General features: G+C 31.9%; 3 protein-coding genes and 1 pseudogene across 3 annotated transcripts; 1 reads left to right on the top strand and 3 right to left on the bottom strand.

The window, feature by feature from the left end:
• Positions 1–1,347: 1,347 nt before the first annotated feature.
• On the bottom strand, positions 1,348–2,827 carry LOC110648240 (uncharacterized). The gene is made up of 3 exons (XM_058143080.1): positions 2,738–2,827; positions 1,839–1,946; positions 1,348–1,740 (listed from the first exon to the last, which is right to left on the bottom strand). The coding sequence occupies exons 1-3, from the start codon at positions 2,825–2,827 to the stop codon at positions 1,348–1,350; spliced, it is 591 nt and encodes a 196-aa protein (XP_057999063.1).
• Positions 2,828–7,776: 4,949 nt separating this feature from the next.
• Positions 7,777–10,229, bottom strand: LOC110665227 (uncharacterized). Its single transcript, XM_058143079.1, has 4 exons — positions 9,211–10,229; positions 8,805–9,119; positions 8,604–8,703; positions 7,777–8,511 (listed from the first exon to the last, which is right to left on the bottom strand). The coding sequence occupies exons 1-4, from the start codon at positions 10,227–10,229 to the stop codon at positions 7,777–7,779; spliced, it is 2,169 nt and encodes a 722-aa protein (XP_057999062.1).
• Positions 10,230–10,325: 96 nt separating this feature from the next.
• On the bottom strand, positions 10,326–11,498 carry LOC131177905 (uncharacterized). The gene has a single exon (XM_058143078.1). It carries the CDS (start codon positions 11,496–11,498, stop codon positions 10,326–10,328), a length of 1,173 nt encoding a protein of 390 aa, XP_057999061.1.
• Positions 11,499–12,207: 709 nt separating this feature from the next.
• LOC110665228 (G-type lectin S-receptor-like serine/threonine-protein kinase SD2-5) lies at positions 12,208–15,244 on the top strand (annotated as a pseudogene).
• The last annotated feature ends 12,030 nt before the right edge of the window (positions 15,245–27,274 follow it).

Genomic DNA, 27,274 nt, shown 5'->3' with positions numbered 1-27,274 from the left:
TATGATTATAAGATTAAAAAATTATTGCTTCAATCTAAATAGTAATAAAATCAAATAAATTAAAAAGAAATAAGTAATAATTGAATTTAAATAATAAAAATAAAAATATTAGAATAATAATTACCTTTTATAATAATTAATGATGTCCATTTTACTTTCACCTTTTGTTTTCTATATTGATTTTATATGAATAATATTCAAAAAATTTATATTAAAAATATTAAATCAATATAATATAAGCAAATTTACAATTTAAAAAAGAAAAAACTATAATTTTATTTTATTTAGCATATTCATTTTCATTATCAAAAGTCTTGAAATTGTATTTTAGTATTTCTTAAAGAATTAGTATAATATATACCACTACAAGAAATTAAAAAAATAGCTACTAAATTTACCGACTAAATATCATCATATTTAGTAGGTAATTTCAATTACCGACTAATTACCGACTAACTTTTAGATTAACAGTAATTGATTGTCGCTAGCAATTACCGACTAATTATTGTTGTCGGTAATTACCTACTAACTATATTGTCGGTAATATGAAACATTTAGTCGGTAATTTTGTCGCCAAGCCATAAGGTCGGAAAGGAATTAGCTACTTTTTGCCTACTAACATTTAGTCGGTAATTACCTACTAAAATTTAGTCGGTAATTACCTACTAAATATATAGTCGGTAACATATAGAGTTTAGTCGGTAATTTTGTCGCCAAACCTTATTATAGAAAGAGAGTTAGCTACTTTTTGCCTACAATTATTTAGTCGATAATTACCTACTAAAATTATAGTCAGTAATACGCAAGATGTAGTCGGTAATTTTATTGCCAAACTTTATAGTATAATTAAAGTTAACTACTATTTACCAACTAAAATGTAGTCGATAATTACCTACTAAAATTATAGTCGGTAATATGTAAATATGAGTCGGCTTTTACCTATGAATTATATAGTCGATACTATGCAAAATTTGGTCAGTAAGGAATGAGAATTACCTACTATTTGCTAACTTAAATTTAGTCAGTAATATTTTTAATTATTTAAATTTTATTTACCTATAAAAGGGACAATGGCTTAATTTTATACATTATTTTTATGCATATTAATTACTTATTATTTTTTATACTTTTTCTAACTTTTAAATTTTAAAATTTTTTATAATTAATTTGAAAGTTAATAATAATAATAATAATAATAATAATAATAATAATAATAATAATAATAATAATAATATTCAACAATAAAAATAATTACTAAATGTATCAAATTAAATATAAAATCTATATATGTAAATAAAACATACTAAAATCCAAATAAGTCAAATATAAAATTTAAAATCCACAATTTTATGGAGATGAAGGTGTTGGTAGACCTCGTACTAGTCTCATCACCTCTTCCATCATAGAGCTTCTCATACGTTCTATATTTGTCTCCATTTGCAACTCCATTTGCAATTTCAGTTGGTCCATACGATCTGTCATAGCTTGCCTCTCATTCTCAAGTTGTTTCTCCAACTGTTTTATTTGTTGTTGTAAGGCAGCATTTTGACTAGAGCTTGATGAAAACGCCTGACTCGAAGATGCTCCAATTGAAGGGTAAAAGGTAGATGATTCAGATCCAAGACCATACATTTTTCGTCTCTTCTCGCCGCCTCCGACAACATCTAAGTAAAGTTGGTTCTCATCGATGTTGTCGGGTGTGATTTGTGTTAGCTCCTCCCTCCTAGCTACTATAGCATCCTGTGTAATAAAAAAAAAATTAAAACCAATTATAATTCATTCATCATATAGTATAATAAAAAAATAATTGAGGTGAAATAAATAAAAGTATATTGTACATGTATCTCCTTAGATTTTTGATCCACAAAAGTCTCCTTGTCATGCTTTCGGGTGTGAGTATGGACAAACAACTCAGTCGGAGTTGGCTTTCGACCCAATTCTTTTCCCTAAACAACAGATAAATAGTTTTCATAAACTATTATTGTATGTATATATATATATATATATATATATATAATAAATTATTGAAATTTATTATGAAATTAAAATAAAAACGGATAGAATTTTCTCTATATTTTGACATTTTACCTTGATATAAATTAATAAAATTATCATAATTCAATCACACAGTAATTATTATGAATTAAAATAAAAACGGACAGAGTTTCCCCTATATTTTGACATCTTACCCTGTCAAAAATCAACAAAAATCTCATAATTCAATCACACAACAACCCACAAAATTTTTCATGACAATTTCATGACAATTTCATCATATTTCTATCAACAATCATATATGCCTATGTCCTCATAATTAATGTGTGTGTGTGTGTGTATATATATATATATATTTTTCAACTAAGTTTAAATTGTGATATAATAATAAACTTGTGATCTGTTTCTATGAAAATTACCAATTTATCTGACCATTCAATATATGTTATGGATCCCCCTGTGTGAGTAGATGGTCCAGGAGCATTTATAGCACCGCGGCGATTTCTAGAATATAGTTCTGACCGCCGAATGACTTTGGGTTCATTCCAATAATAATAATAATAATAATAATAATAATAATAATATTCAACAATAAAAATAATTACTAAATGTATCAAATTAAATATAAAATCTATATATGTAAATAAAACATACGAAAATCCAAATAAGTCAAATATATAATTTAAAATCCACAATTTTATGGAGATGAAGGTGTTGGTAGACCTCGTACTAGTCTCATCACCTCTTCCATCATAGAGCTTCTCATACGTTCCATATTTGTCTCCATTTGCAACTCCATTTGCAATTTCAGTTGGTCCATACGATCTGTCATAGCTTGCCTCTCATTCTCAAGTTGTTTCTCCAACTCTTTTATTCATTGTTGTAGGGCAGCATTTTGACTAGAGCTTGATGAAAACGCCCGACTCAAAGATGCTCCAATTGAAGGGTAAAAGGTAGATGATTCAGATCCAAGACCATACATTTTTCGTCTCTTCTCGCTGCCTCCAACAACATCTAAGTAAAGTTGGTTCTCATCGATGTTGTCGGATGTGATTTGTGTTAGCTCCTCCCTCCTAGCTACTATAGCATCCTGTGTAATAAAAAAAAAAATTAAAACCAATTATAATTCATTCATCATATAGTATAATAAAAAAATAATTGAGGTAAAATAAATAAAAGTATATTGTACATGTATCTCCTTAGATTTTTGATCCACAAAAGTCTCCTTGTCATGCTTTCGGGTGTGATTATGGACAAACAACTCAGTCGGAGTTGGCTTTCGACCCAATTCTTTTCCCTAAACAACAGATAAATAGTTTTCATAAACTATTATTGTATGTATATATATATATATATATATATATATATATATATATATATATATATATATATATAAAATTATTGAAATTTATTATGAAATTAAAATAAAAACGGATAGAATTTTCTCTATATTTTGACATTTTACCTTGATATAAATTAATAAAATTATCATAATTCAATCACACAGTAATTATTATGAATTAAAATAAAAACAGACAGAGTTTCCCCTATATTTTGACATCTTACCCTGTAAAAAATTAACAAAAATCTCATAATTCAATCACACAACAACCCACAAAATTTTTCATGACAATTTCATCACAATTTCATCATATTTCTATCAACAATCATATATGCCTATGTCCTCATAATTAATGTGTGTGTGTGTGTGTGTATATATATATATTTTTCAACTAAGTTTAAATTGTGATATAATAATAAACTTGTGATCTGTTTCTATGAAAATTACCAATTTATCTGACCATTCAATATATGTTATGGATCCCCCTGTGTGAGTAGATGGTCTAGGAGCATTTACAGCACCGCAGCGATTTCTAGAATATAGTTCTGACCGCCGAATGACTTTGGGTTCATTCCAATAATAATAATAATAATAATAATAATAATAATAATAATAATAATAATAATAATAATAATAATAATAATAATAATAATATTCAACAATAAAAATAATTACTAAATGTATCAAATTAAATATAAAATCTATATATGTAAATAAAACAAACTAAAATCCAAATAAGTCAAATATAAAATTTAAAATCCACAATTTTATGGAGATGAAGGTGTTGGTAGACCTCGTACTAGTCTCATCACCTCTTCCATCATAGAGCTTCTCATACGTTCCATATTTGTCTCCATTTGCAACTCCATTTGCAATTTCAGTTGGTCCATACGATCTGTCATAGCTTGCCTCTCATTCTCAAGTTGTTTCTCCAACTCTTTTATTCGTTGTTGTAAGGCAGCATTTTGACTAGAGCTTGATGAAAACGCCCGACTCGAAGATGCTCCAATTGAAGGGTAAAAGGTAGATGATTCAGATCCAAGACCATACATTTTTCATCTCTTCTCGCCGCCTCTGACAACATCTAAGTAAAGTTGGTTCTCATCGATGTTGTCGGGTGTGATTTGTGTTAGCTCCTCCCTCCTAGCTACTATAGCATCCTGTGTAATAAAAAAAAAATTAAAACCAATTATAATTCATTCATCATATAGTATAATAAAAAAATAATTGAGGTGAAATAAATAAAAGTTTATTGTACATGTATCTCCTTAGATTTTTGATCCACAAAAGTCTCCTTGTCATGCTTTTGGGTGTGAGTATGGACAAACAACTCAGTCGGAGTTGGCTTTCGACCCAATTCTTTTCCCTAAACAACAGATAAATAGTTTTCATAAACTATTATTGTATGTATATATATATATATATATATATATATATATATATATAAAATAAATTATTGAAATTTATTATGAAATTAAAATAAAAACGGATAGAATTTTCTCTATATTTTGACATTTTACCTTGATATAAATTAATAAAATTATCATAATTCAATCACACAGTAATTATTATGAATTAAAATAAAAACGGACAGAGTTTCCCCTTTATTTTGACATCTTACCCTGTCAAAAATCAACAAAAATCTCATAATTCAATCACACAACAACCCACAAAATTTTTCATGACAATTTCATCATATTTCTATCAACAATCATATATGCCTATGTCCTCATAATTAATGTGTGTGTGTGTGTGTATATATATATATTTTTTTCAACTAAGTTTAAATTGTGATATAATAATAAACTTGTGATCTATTTCTATGAAAATTACCAATTTATCTGACCATTCAATATATGTTATGGATCCCCCTGTGTGAGTAGATGGTCCAGGAGCATTTACAGCACCGCGGCGATTTCTAGAATATAGTTCTGACCGCCGAATGACTTTGGGTTCATTCCAATAATAATAATAATAATAATAATAATAATATTCAACAATAAAAATAATTACTAAATGTATCAAATTAAATATAAAATCTATATATGTAAATAAAACATACTAAAATCCAAATAAGTCAAATATAAAATTTAAAATCCACAATTTTATGGAGATGAAGGTGTTGGTAGACCTCGTACTAGTCTCATCACCTCTTCCATCATAGAGCTTCTCATACGTTCTATATTTGTCTCCATTTGCAACTCCATTTGCAATTTCAGTTGGTCCATACGATCTGTCATAGCTTGCCTCTCATTCTCAAGTTGTTTCTCCAACTGTTTTATTTGTTGTTGTAAGGCAGCATTTTGACTAGAGCTTGATGAAAACGCCTGACTCGAAGATGCTCCAATTGAAGGGTAAAAGGTAGATGATTCAGATCCAAGACCATACATTTTTCGTCTCTTCTCGCCGCCTCCGACAACATCTAAGTAAAGTTGGTTCTCATCGATGTTGTCGGGTGTGATTTGTGTTAGCTCCTCCCTCCTAGCTACTATAGCATCCTGTGTAATAAAAAAAAAAATTAAAACCAATTATAATTCATTCATCATATAGTATAATAAAAAAATAATTGAGGTGAAATAAATAAAAGTATATTGTACATGTATCTCCTTAGATTTTTGATCCACAAAAGTCTCCTTGTCATGCTTTCGGGTGTGAGTATGGACAAACAACTCAGTCGGAGTTGGCTTTCGACCCAATTCTTTTCCCTAAACAACAGATAAATAGTTTTCATAAACTATTATTGTATGTATATATATATATATATATATATATATAATAAATTATTGAAATTTATTATGAAATTAAAATAAAAACGGATAGAATTTTCTCTATATTTTGACATTTTACCTTGATATAAATTAATAAAATTATCATAATTCAATCACACAGTAATTATTATGAATTAAAATAAAAACGAATAGAGTTTCCCCTATATTTTGACATCTTACCCTGTCAAAAATCAACAAAAATCTCATAATTCAATCACACAACAACCCACAAAATTTTTCATGACAATTTCATGACAATTTCATCATATTTCTATCAACAATCATATATGCCTATGTCCTCATAATTAATGTGTGTGTGTGTGTATATATATATATATTTTTCAACTAAGTTTAAATTGTGATATAATAATAAACTTGTGATCTGTTTCTATGAAAATTACCAATTTATCTGACCATTCAATATATGTTATGGATCCCCCTGTGTGAGTAGATGGTCCAAGAGCATTTACAGCACCGCGGCGATTTCTAGAATATAGTTCTGACCGCCGAATGACTTTGGGTTCATTCCAATACTGCTCAAAATTTTCCCAAGTTTCTGTAGAAATATATGAGGGCTTTTTCCTAGAATTTTTCAAATCTGTCATCATGTCCTTATAGCGTTCAGCTGCCTTTAATCTCCAAGCATCCTTTATCACTGCTTCATTAGAAGAATCCCAAAAATATTTTTTCTGAAAAAAAAAAGAATATATATTTTTAATGATTCAAGTATATTGAAATATGAAACAACATAAGAGAAAAAATGATGTCACCTTAAATTCTTCCCAATAAAAATCTTTTGTCTCTTGCGATATAGCCTTCCAGTTGACACCATTAGAGTCAATACGCTGCTTAAAAGTATTTGTGATCACACGAGCACACCTAGAACCATCTGATAACCTGAACAAATAGAATATGCTTTTAGTAAATAGTACATTTGCATTGCATATCCTTAATAAAATAAATAAAATAATTATTTAACGCACTTTCCACTACGAAGTTCTAGTCGCCTTCGCCCTAAAGAATCAATCTCTATTTCAATTGATGGACGAGAGTCTTGTGAGCTAACAGCTGCAGACTCCTGTAATGTTTCTGGTGCAATCTCTTGGCTGGCCACTGGTGTAGGCTCCTGACCAGCCATTCGCACATTAAACTGCACCGAATGCTGTGATTGAGGTGTCGAAGGCTCACCTCCTTCAGATGGCACAAGTGTTCCTGTGTTAACATCATGAGAAGCATATGCTTTGTGTCTGCTCCAAACCATATCTATGAATTAAATAAACATGATAACAAAAGTTAATTTGCAATAAAAATTAAATTATTTCTATCGAAAATCTAATAGAACTTCCCCAAAATTGTACTTTTCCAAAATTTCAACAACACAACCTACAAAAAAAAAAAAGGCATCCTGGCCTACACATTTACTATACACATCTCCTTTTCACAGGTAATTCATAAAGTTAAATTGTAACATAATAGACATCAACGGTATTATAATATAAAGATCTACATTAAAGTGCATTGAATAATAATATAACAAATATAAGTTACAATTAAATTGAACATTACTTTTCAAATGTTTGTAATTCAACAAAATGACAAATGATATCTGCAAAAAGTAACATATTTCATAAATTTGTACATCTACAATTTCACTATCTGTTACAATATAATTTATTCAATATCATCATCATATTCATGAAGTTCTTCTTCATCTTCTTCATCACTTTCTGTTGTAAAATCTAGATTTGTCTCATCCAGTAGTTCCTCTTCTTCAGCAGCTATAAGCTCTAGTGGTTCACCACTTGGATCATTTAGGGGTCCAATTTGTTCACCTTCTACTTGTGTATCAATTTGAAACACCTCAACTGCCTCATCTTGAAATGCTTGATCAGACATTTGCTCCGTTAAGTTTGTCTGAGGCATGATAACAATGGACCTAGGCTTGACTTTACACACTGCATGCCAGTCAGCCTTGTCTCGTCTCAAGCTAGGATAAGGGAGGTAAACCACTTGTTCAGCTTGCGAAGCAAGTATGAACGGTTCATATTTATTTAATCTTTTTCGAAGATTGATATCCACAATGTTATACTGTTTGTGAACCTTAATACCGACATCCGGAGTTAGATCAAACCATTCACACTTGAAAAGAATAGTTCTCTTTATTGGTAATGCAGGATACTCTATTTGAACTACTTCTTTCAAGATTCCATAGTAATCATTAGAGTTGTCATCGTATGTTGAACCCCTAATGCAAAATCCGCTATTCATCGTAGATCGATTAGCACCATGACTGCTTGTGTGAAATCTATAACCATTTATGAAATACATAGGATATGATTTCACACTTCTCAATGGCCCCTCCGCTAAATCCTTAATGAATTTGTTCTCAATGTTTGAATGCCTTGCCTGATAAGTTGAAGAGAATTGAAATCATTATTATTACATACTACACTATTTGAAACTTGGAAATTAAATTAGTTAGATAAATCGATACTTACATAAGATTTGAACCAATATGCAAATTTGTTTTCTAATGCTTCATTAATTTCTGCATCACTAATATTGTGGGATGTCTGTCGCAACTCAGTCAAGAACAAACTACAAATACAATTAAGTTAGGTGAATCTTGCAAAGGGAAAGGAAAATTCACAATGATTTCAGTAGATTTAACTTAAATTTTAGGTATTCGATAAACTTACTTGACATATGTGTCAATTTCAGGGCAATTTAGGAGGACATATATTTGAGCAGCCTTATATTCATCATCAGCCAACACTTTCGTTTTTGCTCTGCCATATGGTCGACCGGGATAGTTGAAGATTAATAAATTACCTTCGATATTAGCATCATCCCCACCATCATCATTACGGGGTACTTGTTGATCCCGTGTTAATACATGAGGTTCAAAATAATGAGCACAAAAATTAGATGCTTCTTCAACTAAGTATGCATTACATATTGAACCTTCTACTTTTGCTTTATTCTTTACATTTTGCTTCAAATGGCGTAGAAATCTGAAAATTGAAAACATATTATGGAAGTGGCTTATAAAAAGTCTTCGATGCATTTCACAACATTGAAAGAAAAATAAAAAGTATCTATTACCTCTCAAAAGGATACATCCATCGATATTGTACTGGGCCTGCAATTTTTGCTTCATATGGCAAATGGATGGGAAGATGCTCCATTGAGTCAAAGAAGGCAGGAGGAAATATGCGCTCTAATTTGCAAATAATAATGGGAATTTCTAATTCCAGACGCTTCATATCTTGAACCTTAATATTTGTAGAAGTAAGATGTTTGAAAAAAAAGCTCAACTCAGTCAATGCTTGCCAAACTGTATTTGGAAGGAGCTCACGAAATGCAATGGGTAATAACCTCTGCATAAATACATGACAATCATGACTTTTCATGCCAAAAAGCTTGTACTTATGCATATCAACACACCTTCCCATGTTAGACACATAACCATCTGGAAACTTAAGGTTTTTCACCCACTCACATAAAACCTGCTTCTGCTGTTTATCAAGAACATAACATGCCTTTGGATATTTACCCGTTTGCAAATTTCTCTCCAATTCTTTTCTACGACATAAATGTGCCACATCTTCCCTGGCTTTTGCATTATCCTTCGTTTTTCCTTCTATATTCATCACTGTATTGAATGTATTCTCAAAGACATTTTTCTCAATATGCATGACATCTAAATTATGACGTATGAGATTAGAAGACCAATATGGTAAATCCCAAAATATGCTCTTTTTTCGCCAACCAGTGTTTCTAGCTATGATTGAATTAACCGCTTCACCATCACTGTCTATTACTCTCCTCAGTCCTAAATCTTCTATTTGCAAAAAAGTGTCTTCACTACTTAAAATTGGAGGAGACTCAGATATGCATACTTTTCCTTTAAGGAAATTTACCCTGTTCCGTCTAAATGGATGGTTATCTGGAAGAAACTTACGATGATTGTCAAACCAACTAATTTTCCCTCCATGACTAAGTGAAAATGCATCTAAGTGATCCATGCAGTATGGACATGCTAATCTCCCTGCAGTGCTCCACCCGGAGAGCATTGAATATGCAGGAAAATCACTAATTGTCCACATCAAAGCAACCCTCATTTGGAAATTTTGCTTCTTAGATACATCATATGTCTGCACCCCCACTTCCCACAATTGAGTTAATTCAGCAATTAGTGGTTGCAAATAAACATCTAATCATTGCTTGGGATTTTGCGATCCAGGTATTATTACTGATAAAAACAAATAAGGCTCTTTCATACACATACCAGGAGGCAAGTTGTAAGGTGTAATTATTACTGGCCAACACGAGTATTGTTGTCCTAACTGTCCAAATGGTTGAAAACCATCAGTACACAGACCCAGTCTAACATTTCGACTTTCACTTGCAAGCAGTGAATGGGTACGGTTAAAGTGCTTCCATGCCTCAGAATCAGATGGATGACACATGACATCATCTTCCATGTTATGCTCATCATGCCATCGCATGTGTGCAGCTGTTGCCTCAGAAGCATAAAGTCTTTGAAGCCTTGGTGTCAGAGGAAAATAATACATTTTCTTACATGGTACTCTTTCCTTCTCTGTCCCACATTGAGACTTGTATCTTGTCTGCCCACAAAATTTGCATTCTGTTAAATTGATATCTTCCCCCCAATAAATCATGCAACCAAGCTTGCAACAATCAATTTTCTCAACTGGTTGACCTAACCCACGTATAAGCTTCTTTGTCTTATAGAAACTGTCAATAAATTGATTATCATCGGGTAATATTTCACTAATGAAATTCACAATTGCATCGTAGCATTTCTCAGACAAATGATGCTCTGACTTAATATTTAACATACGAGCTACAGCTGATAATTGTGAATGTCTTTCACAACCAGGCCACAATTCCTCTTCAGCTGCATTTAGCATGTCATAAAATTTTTGTGCATTTAGATTGGGTGGTTCTTCCATATTCTCAAATGCAATATCTGGAGAAGGAGCATCTGAACCCATATTTTGAAATTGGGGACCGGCAGCATCAAACACTAAATTATGGTACATATTATTATCACTCTGAAAAAGTTCTGCACTTGGAAGTGTCACTTCAGCGGCAATCATTGATGGAATTGGTGATTCACCATGTGTAGTCCATTCATGATAATTTGGTCTAAACCCCCACCTCATAAGATGTAATGTGACATCATCCACATTTAGATATTTTCGATTTATGCACTTTTTACATGGACATCTGATTTTACTCGCATCCATAAATTCTGGCTTACTACAAGCAAATTTGATAAATGCTTCCAATCCTTTAACAAACTCTGGGTTCAGTTGTCCATCTTGTAGCTTCCTAGCATACATCCAACTCCTTGCCGGATCCATGTTCTGTGCATATTAAAATATGGTCACAAAAATTTAAGGGTTTGTAAAAGTGCTTATATGTAGAATTTTTTAATTGAAAAGGTACGAACCTAGCCCATTCAGATGTGCATTTACTCTATCAAATATAACAAATAATGTTTATCAATTTATTTGTACAAAATCCGGCAGCATCTCCCTATAGTTCTTCAAGTGCAAAATATGAAATATGCACCCGAAGAACAAAGGGAGACATTGTACCGAATTCACACAAATATATAGAGAAATAAACCAAGGAAATTCAGCCTATCCTTTTAGCATAAGATTTTCTTGCAACAAATTATAATAAGATAGTAGCAATGTCTAGTTATATTATTTAGCAAAAGTCATAGAGGATTTGTTAACAATGTTTAGTTATATATAGAAACATCTAAGAAAATAGTAGCAATTATAATAAGATAGAATAAATTCAGAAGGCTTGCTCAAGATTAAAAAGAGTAAGACAATAAATTAAAAAGATTAAAAAGACAATAATTCTTTCTTTTATTTTAATTATAGGAAAACTATATATATATGTGTGTGTGTGTGTGTGGAAAAACAAAATATATATTAGCTGACATTCATTTTGTTTTTTTTTCTTTTTATTTTCTTAATGTTTAATCCAATATAATTTGGATTTGTGTTCAATGGCCCTGGTTTTCCTTCTAGTTCCCAATATTCCATTGGCTAAAAGATGGGTTTTATTTATGCATTGTATTGGGGTATTGGTTTTTTTTTTTTTGGTTAATATTGCTCTTTTTTACACAAATGGGTGCCATTTTCAGCTTAGTTTTTTTTTTTAATTAATATTAAGTCTAATAGAGTGAAATGTAAAACAATAAAGTTTTCTATTGTGGCAGTAGCACTGCACATCTTTGGAATATTTAGACTTTATTTTTTTTTAAGCCTAATGTAATTGTATGTGCCAATGAACCTAACTTTTGTTTAGTTGACAAATATATATTTTCTAGGAATTTTGTTTGGGTAATTAAGAATAATCAATGAAGAAGATAGAAAAAAAAAATATATTTTTAAATAATAATAAATCAGTTTACTTGATTAATACATTAAAACAGTATAAATTCACTTAATGAGTGCTTTGATGCCTACTTAACATGTACTTTATCTAACAAGTCATCTCAAGCCAACTGGAGATTAAACATTTGATTGCACATATTTAATGCTCCAAAACTTAGGAGCCCCCAAACCTGAAGTGGGCTTCCCCATTACAACTGTCACTATAAAATCAGAATCTAACATCATCTACACAAGTCTAATGAGAAGATATTTTGGCAAAACTTGAGCCATTCATTAATTGCCAATTTGTACTGACCAAATACATTGGCATGACCTTATAGGTTATGAAAAGCATATATATATATATATATATATATATATATATACTTCCGTGCAGAAAAATTGCATAGGCTCTTGGTGTATGAGTTCATGTGTAATGGGTCACTGGACAAATGGATTTTTCATAAAGGGCCCGAGAGACCTCCTCTAGATTGGCAAACAAGAAGGACCATTGTTCTAGACATAGCAAAAGGGCTGGCCTATCTCCATGAAGATTGCAGACAGAGAATAGTTCATTTGGATATTAAACCCCAAAACATAATACTGGATGCTGGCCTTCATGCAAAGATATCCGATTTTGGCTTGTCTAAGTTGATTGATAGGGATCAAAGCCATGTAGTGACCACAATGAGAGGAACTCCTGGGTATTTGGCTCCTGAGTGGTTCAAATTTCAAGAATCACGGAGAAGGTAGATGTTTATAGCTTTGGCATTGTAGTCATGGAAGTAATATGTGGTAGGAAAAATTTAGATAGGTCACGGTGAGGAATTCAAGCATTTACTTCCAATTTTCATGAAAAAGCGAGGAGGATCAATTGGAGGATATGGTTGTGAAGTGAGGATATGCAATTGCACAAGTCGGAAGTGGAGATGATGAGGGTTGCAATTTGGTGTCTGCATAGTGATTACACAAGGAGGCCTTCCATGTCGGTTGTGGTTAAAGTCTTAGAAGGCACCGTGGATGTGGAAGGCGACCTAGACTACGCCATCCATAATCCAATAGCAATGGCAATAAGAAGAGAGGTAGAGTTGGGAACAACAACTCAGATTGCCATCTTTTCTATCAGGACCAAGGTGAAGAATGATGATTTTGTAAGAAATCGGGGTTTTTCTATTTCTTATTACTTTTTTCTTTCTTGTTGTTGTGCTTTATATGTTCCTTTAATCTACATCGCTTATATTTTTCTGTCCATTGATTATATTTGGACAATATGGCATTTGGGTTCATCACATTTATAACTTTTAATAACACTATATCTGATGCTAAAATAGATATAGAAGAAGTGTTTTTAGTCAAATTGATGTCAGTAGATATCATCTAAGCACCATCATGAATACTACTTGTGTTCAGTTAATCTTTATTAAAAATATAATGGTGACTCTCTCTTCTAGTTTTATTAAAATACTAGAATATATTTACAACAGTTTGATTTGGTTAATGTCTAATCTTTGAGCTACAAAGAAGTTGGCAAATTTCTTTATCAATTCTGTTAACAAATTCAACACATATTAGATTTCCATTGAATGTGTGCTATATGATTAGAACTTCAAAATGGTCTGTTGATTTTTTTTTTTATTTTTTTAATTCAAAGATTTTATTTGTCTTATGAATTGGAGATCCAAAATTAGTATTTTTGCCCCATAACAATAATGGAATTTGTTTTAGCAATCTAGACACAAACTAAGGACATGTTTGTATCCATTTTATTTTATTTTATTAAAAATATTATACAAATAAGATAATTTTACTTTCATTTTTTGGTACTTAAAAATAGAAAGACAGATTGTTGCAACATAAGAAAATTTTTTCGTGAGAAAATTTTTTAACTTCTATTTTTTTTTTCAACAAAATGAACAACAAAAACCAAACAGAATTTGATAAAACAAGAACAAGTTGTACATTATACTGATTCAGATGAAAAAATATAGAAGACATCAGATTGAATTCTGCAGACTTGGCAGGGAAAAGCAGGAAAAAAAAGAGTAAGAACCTTGAAGTGTTGTAGAATAAATCCTAAAAACTACTCTTTTAAAGAAAAAAGAAAGAACCAATGCAAATCTTCTGTTTGGACTTTTCTGTTACTGTATTATACACCATAATCAGGGACTTTGTCTATTCTTTTGACCTTGTGATATCGTCAAAACATCAAAGCCTAGAATTAGAAAGTTTTTTTATTCCAATTGTGTATTTATACTTTCATTTGATCAATGAAAATACAGAGCCATTCATACATTTTATCAATAATTTTACAAGGACTAGGTGGCAATTGCAGATCATCAATGCTCCAATTAACAGCCTGACTTTCACTAACATTGTCAAGCTCTAAATCCAAGGTTTTTTTATATCAAATCAGGAGCAATGTACCATATAGTTCCTCTTGTAACAGACAGTCATATTCTGTGGAATAAAGTTATAACAAAAATGCTGTTATTTTTTAGGACAAATATATATTTTTTAGGACTTGGCTCTCACTTTCAGAAATTTTGTTCAGGGTAAGTTCATGTACATCAACTCCTTATGAAGGTACTGTTATGGGTGATGTGGATGAATCATTGTTTGGGTTTGATGGTATGAAGACAGATGGAACACCAACAAGATTTCAAGATGGGGAAGGGGGCAAGAGGATGAATTCAAGGAGTCATCGGCAGTGGTAGTAGACAGAGAAATGCAAGGAAGCAAATGTCCACACCAATCATGATAACATAAATAGAGGGTTACATTTCAATGGAGTTCAAAAACTTCACAAGTCAATAACAATGGAGTACTGCAGTGTACATAAATTTTCAAATAATAACCAATATTACACATAAACTCAATCCTTCTTTCAACCACCTAATTATACGCAATAAAACACAACATAAACTCAAGGAAAACCAAATTAAAGTATGAGTATCTCAAAGCATTCTCAAAATAACCAAGAAAAATAAAACAACCAAAAAGCTTATGTAATGGTAGTCAGTATCATCACAAACTCAGACCCATTAAACCAAATCATAGAATCAAATCTGTTCAGTGCGTGAGAGATAGCAAAATTAAAAGCAAAACAAAAGGGAATGGCAAATAAAACTGAGATTAATTAACTAATCTGCTATTTTGTCATTCCAAGAATAAGGAAAATGAAGATTGAAAATCACAATTGCCCAATTTCACCAAATTTAGTGATTAAAAAGGGAAACAACAGACAAGGAACAAACCTGAGGTAGTCGATTTTGCCTAATTAACTTCAAATTCGAGAGGCAAGAGAGAGAAAAATGGCTGACGAACCTTCAAGGAATAGAACTCAAGCTAAATGGTGAGCGGCTGAAATAAAGGGAAGGGATCTGTCGAAGGAAAGGGGAGGCGGTGTGTTGCTGCGGCAGTGGAAAAGGATGTGAAATATTAGGTTTTATTTTTAAAATCCCCAAAACTTTGTAATTTTTATCCCAAATTTGTCCCAAATTTTACTTTAATAATATTTATTTTTATGTAATGGAAACATTATATATTTATCATCAGAATATCAAATGAATAAAAGTGGTAGTAGAAAATTTCTTAAACTAATTAATAAACTAACTAAGTGGTTTAAAATTAAAATAAATAAATAAAAATTTGAGATTTTAATTAATAAATTAAAATCCTTAAATAAAATTTAAAAATAGACTCAAGTGTTTTCTTTCAAATTTTAAAAATTTAGCTAATTGAAAAAAGAAAAGTGAGATGGTACGCCTAAAAATTTCAATGCAAAAATATTATAAGACTATTATTAAAATACTAAATGACTATAATATCAAACTTTATTATAAATAAAATTATTTTAATAAAAATTAAAATGAAAAAAAAAAAAATATATATATATATATATATACACACACACACACACACAAACACATGCACAAAGCTTCCAATGGGTAAAGAGGAACAGTGAAAAATTTAAAAAAACTATAATAATATTTATATTTTTTTATGTTAAAATATTATAATATTTATTAAAATAGCTACTAACATCATTTTAGTCGGTAAATCACATACTACGACCAACCATAGTAGCTAATTATTTTGATTAATTTATATTTTCTTATGTTAAAATATAATATTATTTATTAAAATAGCTACTAAAATAAGTTTAGTCGGTAATTTACCTACTACCAACCACCATAGTCGCTAATTATTTTGATCAATTTATATTTTCTTTTACTAAAATAAAATAATATTTATAAAAATAGCTACTAACGTAATTTTAGTCGGTAAATCACCTACTACGAACCACCATAGTAGCTAATTATTTTGATCAATTTATATTTTCTTTTACTAAAATAAAATAATATTTATTAAAATAGCTACTAACATCAGTTTAGTCGATAAATTACCTACTACGAACTACCATAGTAGCTAATTATTTTGATCAATTTATATTTTCTTTTCCTAAAATAAAATAATATTTATTAAAATAGCTACTAACACATGTTAGTCGGTAAATTACCTACTACGACTTGTAATAGTAGCTACATATTTTAATCAATTTATATTTTCTTTTGCTAAAATATAGTAATATTTATTACAGTAGCTACTAATTTAATATTAGTCGGTAAATTACCTACTAGGCCTTGCAATAGTAGCTAATTATTTTGATCAATTTATATTATCTTTTACTAAAATATAATAATATTTATTTTAATAGCTACTAATCATATATTAGTTGGTAAATTACCCACTACGCCTTGCTATAGTAGCTAATTATTTTGATCAATTTGTATTTTCTTTTGCTAAAATACTTAATTCTTCCAAATCTTACCTACTAAAATCATTTAGTCGGTAAAATAGCCACTAATAATGAAAATGGTCGCTAAACTTTTTCTTGAAATTATATTTATGTTTATTAAAATAAAACGTCCTTTATAAATTTTCCTACTAACATGGTATTATTCGGTAAATTACCAACTAAGCATGGAAATAATCGTGAATACTTATTTTATTTATATTTACTTTTATTAAAACTCAATTTTTTTTTAACATTACCTACTACAACTTTCATAGTCGGTAAATTACCTACTATGAGTATAAATAGTCGGTAAAGCAGTATTTACATTGTAAAAACACCTACTAAATGCTATGTGGTTTGTAAATTACTAACTAAATTTTTTCATATTACCGACCAAATGTTTTATAGTCACTAAAAAATTATTTATATAATATTTATTTTTGTCACACCCTACCCCTCTGTAAGGCATAACATGATCCCGTAGTATACCTAATGAATTACCAACTCCGTCTACTGATAACCCATTAAATATACTACAAGGGATTTTCAAAACTTTTCTTACTTCTTTTACAGTGGTGAGCACTATTTACAGGTGTTAAAACCTTTTTGAACTGAAGTGATAGAATTGACACATTTGAATTATTTGGAATTTCTGTAAAAATTTTGGCAGAGTGCCCTCTGTATTTTGGATAAAACAGTTCTTGTAAAACTCAGAAAAAGCACTTCAATATGTATTTGCAAATCTCAACTCCAACATATTTCTCAACACAATATTTTTCTCAACTCAAATCCGCAGTGATTTTTCAAAGACTGAGATACAAGAAATATAATACAAAACTATTCAAGTAAATGAAATCTCAAATTTACATTTACAATAATTTACATTTAATTACATAGCAAAATATTTTACAAGAGTTTCTATACAACTGCTCAAATAATTTACATACATATTATTACATGCATACATCAAAACCTATGTATATGGGTATACCTATGATATACCGAGTCGATCGAATATATCTTCAAGGAAATTTACTTACTGCTCTATGCTCATCTTACCTGCGACAGCATACAAAGCTATCGCTGAGTGGTGAACTCAGTGGTGCACAACTATAATTTAAAACATAGTATAATATACATTGACAAAATTTACAGTAAATAAATTGGGAATCTGAACACTCATCAAATTTCAAAACTCAAAATATTCATTGCCAATAATGTAAATCATTTGTATAAATGACTTTGATCACAAAATTCAATTTATCAAATCATGACTAACCATTTAAGTAATTCAACAAAATCAATTATACATAAACCATAATTGAAATCACAATTTCTTACCATTCAAAAGCCATTCTGTATCTCAAAAATCAATCTTTATCTCACTAATATGCAAGACTAATCCGAAAGGGCCATATTCGATGTGATTCTAACTCCCTATAGTCGGGGAGGTCGAATCATCGTGCACAGTACCATCACAATAATGAATCTTCCGCAAGGGCCATAACGATAAAATAAACTTAGATCTAACCTCAAATCAGAGGAAAATCTAAGCCTGTGCACGTACCATGGTAATCAAAACACAACTAATTCCATTGTCTTCTCAACAAATGAGAGAGACGGGTAATAATCTAGTCAAGCATCTATAGTGAGATATAAAACAATATTACAATCCATTTAGTGAGCATAAATCACAATATAATTCGATTCAAAGTCAATTCTAATATCCAATAATTTTTATGCTCATCACAATTCAAATCATAAATTTGCATTTTTCCATGAAAATTACCTTCACAATTCAAAACATGTTCTATCACAATTTTCCAAAACATAATTTGTTCAATCCATAACAATGCTTAATACTTGTGGAAATACCATTTCATAAAGCTGAATTCATACATACTATAACAATTTTCAATAATCATTGAATTAAATCCAATGCTTGTTAAACATAATACATAAGAAAAATATGTCATTTAATCATATGAAATATTCAAAGTAAAATCAGTTAAAAACTAGTTGTGCACAAACCTCTGATAATTGTCTCCTGGTCTGGACTCAGTGTTTCCTTCCCTTTTCCTGAGTCTTTGGTAACTGAGAAACACAATTTGAAGTGTTTCAGTACTAAATTAAACTGTCTCTAACGATAATGTTCGATAAGTAATTCACTGAAGGCTTTTATTTGCTCAATTACCTAATATACCGACCCTCGATGCGTTTAAGGTAAATTAGGTTTTGGTGTCCTTAATATGTCACATTCGATAGGGTTTTAGGGTTGGTACATTTTACCAAACTCATTTCCTTGTTTAGTGCATTTTCTTGCAATTTGCTGGATTCCGGGATACTAGTTTGACCTAACCGGACGACCTAGTTCCCTCGGTTTTAGGGTTTCGGTCAAAACTAAAAACTTGTAGATCTATGTCTTATTGCACGTGGGGCAAAATTTTAGGTCAATCCGAGTTAAGTAGACCAAGTTATGGTCATTATACTATTGCTGGTCAATTAATATCAAATTAGGTCAATTTTAGGTCAATTTGGTCAACTTTGGTTCGGCCAGTTTTTGGACCCGAATTTGTGCAAGCTTTTTGACTTGCTTATGGTCATTTCTGGGCTTTGGTGTCTTCATAAGACTTGTAGGTATGGGTCTTAACTATTCATGGTTAAAATTTCAGGTCAATTGGACCTGTTTTGAGTGAGTTATGGCCTAAACACTCACTGCTGCCCAATTAGTCATTTTTCAGGTCCTAATTGCACCTAATCCGAATTGGTCATTTTCTTAGGTCACCTTGCAAGCAGAATTTTTGCATGTTTTCTCAATGAAAGTTGGCACATTTTGTGCCTAGTTCCACCTCCAATTGGTCTCATACCAATTGAGGTTACACATTTAAACTTATTGGCTAAAATGTACACTGCCCTTGGTTACTTTGCTTAACACACATCAATTACACACATTTACCTTGCAATATGTTTACTTCCCTACCAAATCTGTTTTGGTACATTACCAAAACTATATATTACTTTACATTAACATCACTGTGGGCAGATTACAGTTATCCTCAATATACCAAATATAACTCTAATTCCCAAAGTTCAAATACCATTACACATACACATAAACATCACTAGTTTTTACATACACTTTACACAACAATTTCATACACATATCCTTCAATCCTTAATGCCACAATTCTGCCCATATCTTCATGAACACATACACTTATCCAAGAGTTTCAAGGCTGCCGAAATTGTCCTTCAACACCAAAGTGTCCTACAATTCATTAAATCCCATTCCAAGTGCAAAATTCACCATATACATGTGAAGTAATTCACTAGGTTATTAAATCATCATGATCAACATCATTTCTCATCAAATATATGCACAATTATTTCATCAATTACATGACTCCATGGCTCTCCAAAATGAACACAACAATAACTCTTCAAACTAAAAAATTTTCTTCACAAATCCAACACCCATAACATGCACACAAAACTTAACAAAGCTATCTTCAAAAATACTAACTTACCTTATGGTTGAAACTTGCCAAACCTTGATTAAACTTCTTAAAATTGGTATCAAACTCTTCCTTGTGATGTGTAGACAATTTTTCATGAAGCTACTTAAGGGATTGGAGTTGAAATGAGAGAGTGGACCAAGCTTTAAGGAAACGTCAATGGAGGTTTCTCCTCCCCTTCAATTCGGCTAGGTTTAGTACAATGGAGAAGATGAAGTTTCTGCCTTGGATAATGGATGTACACCTGCCCCACTTAGTATATATTAATCCATTAATGGTCCACTAACTCCAAATAATCATACAATAAGCTAATTGTTCATTTATTCCACATTAACCCATGATTTTAGCTATTTACTTTAGGTACCACCAAATTAATTTTTCATTTTATTTTCTAAGTGTAATACTATTTATTTTTAATGGACATTTAGGTCAAAAGACAATTCGGGATGTCAAATGACCATAATGCCCCTGTTCGGGTTGCATTCCCGATTTTTCGGTAACACCGGGTTTTGTCTGTTTTTCGATTTCTCACTTTTCTTTGTACTGATTATTTAATTTTTCTTTGATCTTTCTAATGATATTTATTCTTCTATAAGGGTCTATTTAAGTCCTAAAAATGTTTTCCAGGGTTTCCGCAAATCCAGTATTAGTCAACGGTCCACGCCGTGACTTCCTAAGTGTCACCCATCGCTAGGTTTCCCGGCTCGCTTAACTTGATCACATTTCTTTGCTATTATTTTTCCTTTGTTTTTCTTGTATTTTCTTTTCTTGTATTTCATTATTTTATGTCTCCTCACTCATATTGAAGTGTAGTTCTAGGCATCCTAGCTGTCCGGACAGCACTAGTCACCGGAACAGCAGAATGCACTACCGAACTTAGGGGTGTTACAATTCTCCCCCCCTTAAATAAATTTCGTCCACGAAATTTTACCTGGCATTAGTCTCTAAACAGCTGTGGGTGTTGTCTCCTCATATCCTCTTCACGTTCCCAAGTAGCTTCTGGCACGAATGATGGTTCCACAAAGACTTTAACTGTGTGTGTATCTGCTTGTTCCTCACCGCTTCACCTCATAAGCCAGAATTTTTATGGGTTCTTCCTCTTATGAGAGGTCTGGGTTTACTTCAATCTCTTCAACTGATAGTACATGAGATGGGTCAGATCTGTACCTCCTTAACATGGACACATGGAAGACACTGTGTATCTTTGCTAGCTCTGGAGGTAATGCCAACCGATATGCCAAAGGACCCACTCTTTCCAGAACCTCATATGGTCCAATGAAACGAGGACTCAGTTTCCCCTTTCTGCCAAATCTCATAATTCTCTTCCAAGGAGAAACTTTGAGGAATACCTTATCACCCACTGCATACTCAATATCTCTTCTTTTCAAACCAACATAGGACTTCTGACGGTCTGATGCAGCCTTGAGTCTATCTCTAATCAATCTGATCTTTTCCTCTGTCTGTTGAACAATTTTTGGCCCAATCATCTTCCTTTCACCTACCTCATCCCAACATAGGGGAGTTCTGCACTTTCTACCATACAAAGCTTCATATGGAGGCATCTCAATACTTGATTGGTAGCTGTTGTTATAACCAAACTCAATCAAAGGCAAGTGTGTATCCCAACTACCTTCAAATTCAATCACACAAGCCCGTAGCATATCCTCTAATATCTGAATAACCCTCTCAGACTGGCCATCTGTCTATGGGTGGAATGCTGTGCTGAAGTTCAATCTAGTTCCTAGGGCTCTCTGAAGACTACCCCAGAATCTAGAAGTGAACCTAGGATCTCTGTCAGACACAATTGATACTGGCACTCCATGCAGTTTTACAATCTCATATATGTACAATCTGGCCAATCTTTCCAGGCTATAGTCCATCCGAACTGGCAAAAAGTGAGCAGACTTGGTTAGCCTGTCAATTATAACCTATAATGCATCATGACTATTCTGTGTCCTCAGAAATCTCATCACAAAATCCATAGTTATCTGTTCCCTTACAATATTTCATAGGGTGCCACTTGTATGCTAGCTTGACACTTATTAATGTATACAAATTCTGTTAGTGGGATGTATCATCCCCATCTCCTCCTGATTCAATGACACAAGTTCTCGATATATTCTTGAGGGCTTATCACATTTCTGAGTTATTTTTATCATTTCATTTCATTATTTATAGGAACTCAATGAGTTTCCGAATTTACTGAATTACTTGTTTCAATTGTCCATCCGTCTCGAGGATGATACGTTGTCTCGATATCTCTAAGCTTATAGCAATTCGTGGTAATCTTGGTAGTTCACATTATTGTAATCGAGTTATCGACTCTAGCTACCTTACAAGTGTAGTCTTTCGTGCTAGTTCTGAAGTTTTAAATTTCTGACTAAAATTTTCACATTTATTTCCAGTAATAGTACCCTATTCGGGTGCAACTGTATCAATTTATAGATTACTTACAAATATTCTTACTTATTGTACCACGAGGAAACATGTAGCTCTACACAATAATCCAGTGTTGGTACTGTAATCTGCAGCTTATTATACAAACATCGAGAACATTATATAGTCACTACGTTATAACCTCATGGACTAGGTTTTCTAACATCTTATCTTTCTCGAATCCACTAATATCCCAAACCGATTCTGATTACAATTTCCTTTGACAATTACTAACAGTAACATCTTTGCCCTTATCTAGAGTAATTCTATTACTGTAACTTACTTTTAGGTCCTCTTGCCTTACATTAAGTAGGCTCGCCATTTAGCTTTATAATTTATGGTATGTTAGAAAATACTTTTAGCTAACAATTCTTCCAAAAGTAATGTCAATCATACTTGTTATTATAGTTATTATCCTAAAGGACTAGTCACTAATACATCAAAATTCATTCCCATGTAAAGGAATGACAACAGAACATATAGTTCTGACACTAACACACAACTAAGTAGTGCTGGGATCAAATAATAACTAAAATTAAGAACTTACCAAAGACTACATCCAAGTTTCTGCTCCTTTTACTTGGCGCATAGTGGACACTCCGACTGGTGCGCTACTATATTCGGGTTGATTCACTGTGTTATAGTGGTGAGGAGCACCAACTCTATTTCTATCTTGACTCTGACTGACGGTCTATGAACTCCGGAGAGCAGATCGAGGTGGTTTAGCACAATCTTTAGCAAAGTGTCCAAGTTTTCCACAATTGTAACAGGCTCCAGAGGCCTTACGACAAATACCTCCATGATATCTTCTACAAGTTTCACATTGGCGGGAAGGGTAGGAACTTCTAGTTGTTCGACGACTAGATCTTAGTGGTCTCTGCCCTGATGATCCGCCTCTATCATATTTCTGAGTTCGGGGTTCCTTAAATTCTTTTCTCTTCCCCAAATTACTGTTCAAACTCTGACCCATAGGTTTCTCCCTCTTTTCCATTTCACACTGCCCTTGTGGGGTTGGAGTGCAGATTGGGCTTGGGACATGATTATCAGCCATTTGTTGAAAGAAAGTGGCAATTTGCTGGGCCATTTGTTGAGTAATTTGTACCGTAAACTGTACACAAAGCCTTCGACATTTTGTGGAGCTGGGCTTCAACTTGTTCTTCCGCCATCACTGCATCGTTTCTATTATCTCATTCTTCTCTTCCATTTTTCTCACAGAATTTTCTATTCCTGTACAACCAACACAAGGAGATTCCTCTCCATTAGTTCACGTTTATGATGTAAATGTACTATATGTATCAAACATTTGAGCAGTTGTAGTTACCGACAAAAAGATTTCAAATTCACAGTTCAAAATTTACTTTAAAACCATTGCTCTGATACCACTAAAACATGTCACACCCTACCCCTCTGTAAGGCATAACATGATCACGTAGTATACCTAATGAATTACCAACTCCGTCTACTGATAACCCATTAAATACACTACAAGGGATTTTCAAAACTTTTCTTACTTCTTTTATAGTGGTGAGCACTATTTACAGGTGTTAAAACCTTTTTGAACTGAAGTGATAGAATTGACACATTTGAATTATTTGGAATTTCAGAAAATTTTGGCAGAGTGCCCTCTGTATTTTGGATAAAATAGTTCTTGTAAAACTCGTAAAAAGCACTTCAATATGTATTTGCAAATCTCAACTCCAACATATTTCTCAACACAACATTTTTCTCAACTCAAATCCGCAGTGATTTTTCAAAGACTGAGATACAAGAAATATAATACAAAACTATTCAAGTAAATGAAATCTCAAATTTACATTTACAATAATTTAAATTTAATTACATACCAAAATATTTTACAAGAGTTTCTATACAACTGCTCAAATAATTTACATACATATTATTACATGCATACATCAAAACCTATGTACATGGGTATACCTATGATATACCCGAGTGATCTGAATATATCTTCAAGGAAATTTACTTATCGCTCTATGCTCTTCTTACTGCGATAAAGATACAAAGCTATCATTGAGTGGTGAACTGGTGGTGCACAACTATAATTTAAAACATAGTACAATATACATTGACAAAATTTACAGTAAATAAATTGGGAATCTAAATACTCATCAAATTTCAAAACTCAAAATATTCGTTGCCAATAATGTAAATCATTTGTATAAATGACTTTGATCACAAAATTCAATTTATCAAATCATGACTAACCATTTAAGTAATTCAACAAAATCAATTATACATAAACCATAATTGAAATCACAATTTCTTACCATTCAAAAGCCATTCTGTATCTCAAAAATCAATCTTTATCTCACTAATATGCAAGACTAATCCGAAAGGGCCATATTCGATGTGATTCTAACTCCCTATGGTCGGGGAGGTCGAATCATCGTGCACAGTACCATCACAATAATGAATCTTCCGCAAGGGCCATAACGATAAAATAAACTTAGATCTAACCTCAAATCAGAGGAAAATCTAAGCCTGTGCACGTACCATGGTAATCAAAACACAACTAACTCCATTGTCTTCTCAACAAATGAGAGAGACGGGTAATAACCTAGTCAAGCATCTATAGTGAGATATAAAACAATATTACAATCCATTTAGTGAGCATAAATCACAATATAATTCGATTCAAAGTCAATTCTAATATCCAATAATTTCTATGCTCATCACAATTCAAATCATAAATTTGCATTTTTCCATGAAAATTACCTTCACAATTCAAAACATGTTCTATCACAATTTTCCAAAACATAATTTGTTCAATCCATAACAATGCTTAATACTTGTGGAAATACCATTTCACAAAGCTGAATTCATACATACTATAACAATTTTCAATAATCATTGAATTAAATCCAATGCTTGTTAAACATAATACATAAGAAAAATATGTCATTTAATCATATGAAATATTCAAAGTAAAATCAGTTAAAAACTAGTTGTGCACAAACCTCTGATAATTGTCTCCTAGTCTGGACTCAGTGTTTCCTTCCATTTTCCTGAGTCTTTGATAACTGAGAAACACAATTTGAAGTGTTTCAGTACTAAATTAAACTGTCTCTAACGATAATGTTCTATAAGTAATTCACTGAAGGCTATTATTTGCTCAATTACCTAATATACCGACCCTCGATGCGTTTAAGGTAAATTAGGTTTTGGTGTCCTTAATATGTCACATTCGATAGGGTTTTAGGGTTGGTACGTTTTACCAAACTCATTTCCTTGTTTAGTGCATTTTCTTGCAATTTGCTGGATTCCGGGATACTAGTTTGACCTAACCGGACGACCTAGTTCCCTCGGTTTTCGGGTTTCGGTCAAAACTAAAAACTTGTAGATCTATATCTTATTGCACGCGGGGCAAAATTTTAGGTCAATCCAAGTTAAGTAGACCAAGTTATGGTCATTATACTATTGCTGGTCAATTAATATCAAATTAGGTCAATTTTAGGTCAATTTGGTCAACTTTGGTTCGGCCAGTTTTTGGACCCGAACTTGTGCAAGCTTTTTGACTTGCTTATGGTCATTTCTGGGCTTTGGTGTCTTCATAAGACTTGTAGGTATGGGTCTTAACTATTCATGGTTAAAATTTCAGGTCAATTAGACCTGTTTTGAGTGAGTTATGGCCTAAACACTCACTGCTGCCCAATTGGTCATTTTTCAGGTCCTAATTGCACCTAATCCGAATTGGTCATTTTCTTAGGTCACCTTGCAAGTAGAATTTTGGTATGTTTTCTCAATGAAAGTTGGCACATTTTGTGCCTAGTTCCACCTCCAATTGGTCTCATACCAATTGAGGTTACACATTTAAACTTATTGGCTAAAATGTACACTGCCCTTGGTTACTTTGCTTAACACACATCAATTACACACATTTACCTTGCAATATGTTTACTTCCCTACCAAATCTGTTTTGGTACATTACCAAATCTGTTTTGGTACATTACCAAAACTATATATTACTTTACATT

Source organism: Hevea brasiliensis, chromosome 2 (genome assembly GCF_030052815.1).
Source record: "Hevea brasiliensis isolate MT/VB/25A 57/8 chromosome 2, ASM3005281v1, whole genome shotgun sequence".
Classification (NCBI taxonomy): domain Eukaryota; kingdom Viridiplantae; phylum Streptophyta; class Magnoliopsida; order Malpighiales; family Euphorbiaceae; genus Hevea; species Hevea brasiliensis.
Note: the sequence above shows the minus strand (reverse complement) of the source record. Positions and strands in the feature narration are given on the sequence as shown.

Coding starts and splice junctions, on each gene's coding strand:
- LOC110648240 (XM_058143080.1), bottom strand. CDS start 2,827: ATGACAGATCGTATGGACCAACTGAAATTGCAAATGGAGTTGCAAATG. Junction 1,947..2,737: donor GAAGCTCTATGATGGAAGAG/GTGATGAGACTA, acceptor TCTGTTGTTTAG/GGAAAAGAATTGGGTCGAAA. Junction 1,741..1,838: donor AAAAATCTAAGGAGATACAT/GTACAATATACT, acceptor TTTATTACACAG/GATGCTATAGTAGCTAGGAG.
- LOC110665227 (XM_058143079.1), bottom strand. CDS start 10,229: ATGAGGGTTGCTTTGATGTGGACAATTAGTGATTTTCCTGCATATTCA. Junction 9,120..9,210: donor TGGATGTATCCTTTTGAGAG/GTAATAGATACT, acceptor TTCAATTTTCAG/ATTTCTACGCCATTTGAAGC. Junction 8,512..8,603: donor CATATTGGTTCAAATCTTAT/GTAAGTATCGAT, acceptor TCAACTTATCAG/GCAAGGCATTCAAACATTGA.
- LOC131177905 (XM_058143078.1), bottom strand. CDS start 11,498: ATGGATCCGGCAAGGAGTTGGATGTATGCTAGGAAGCTACAAGATGGA.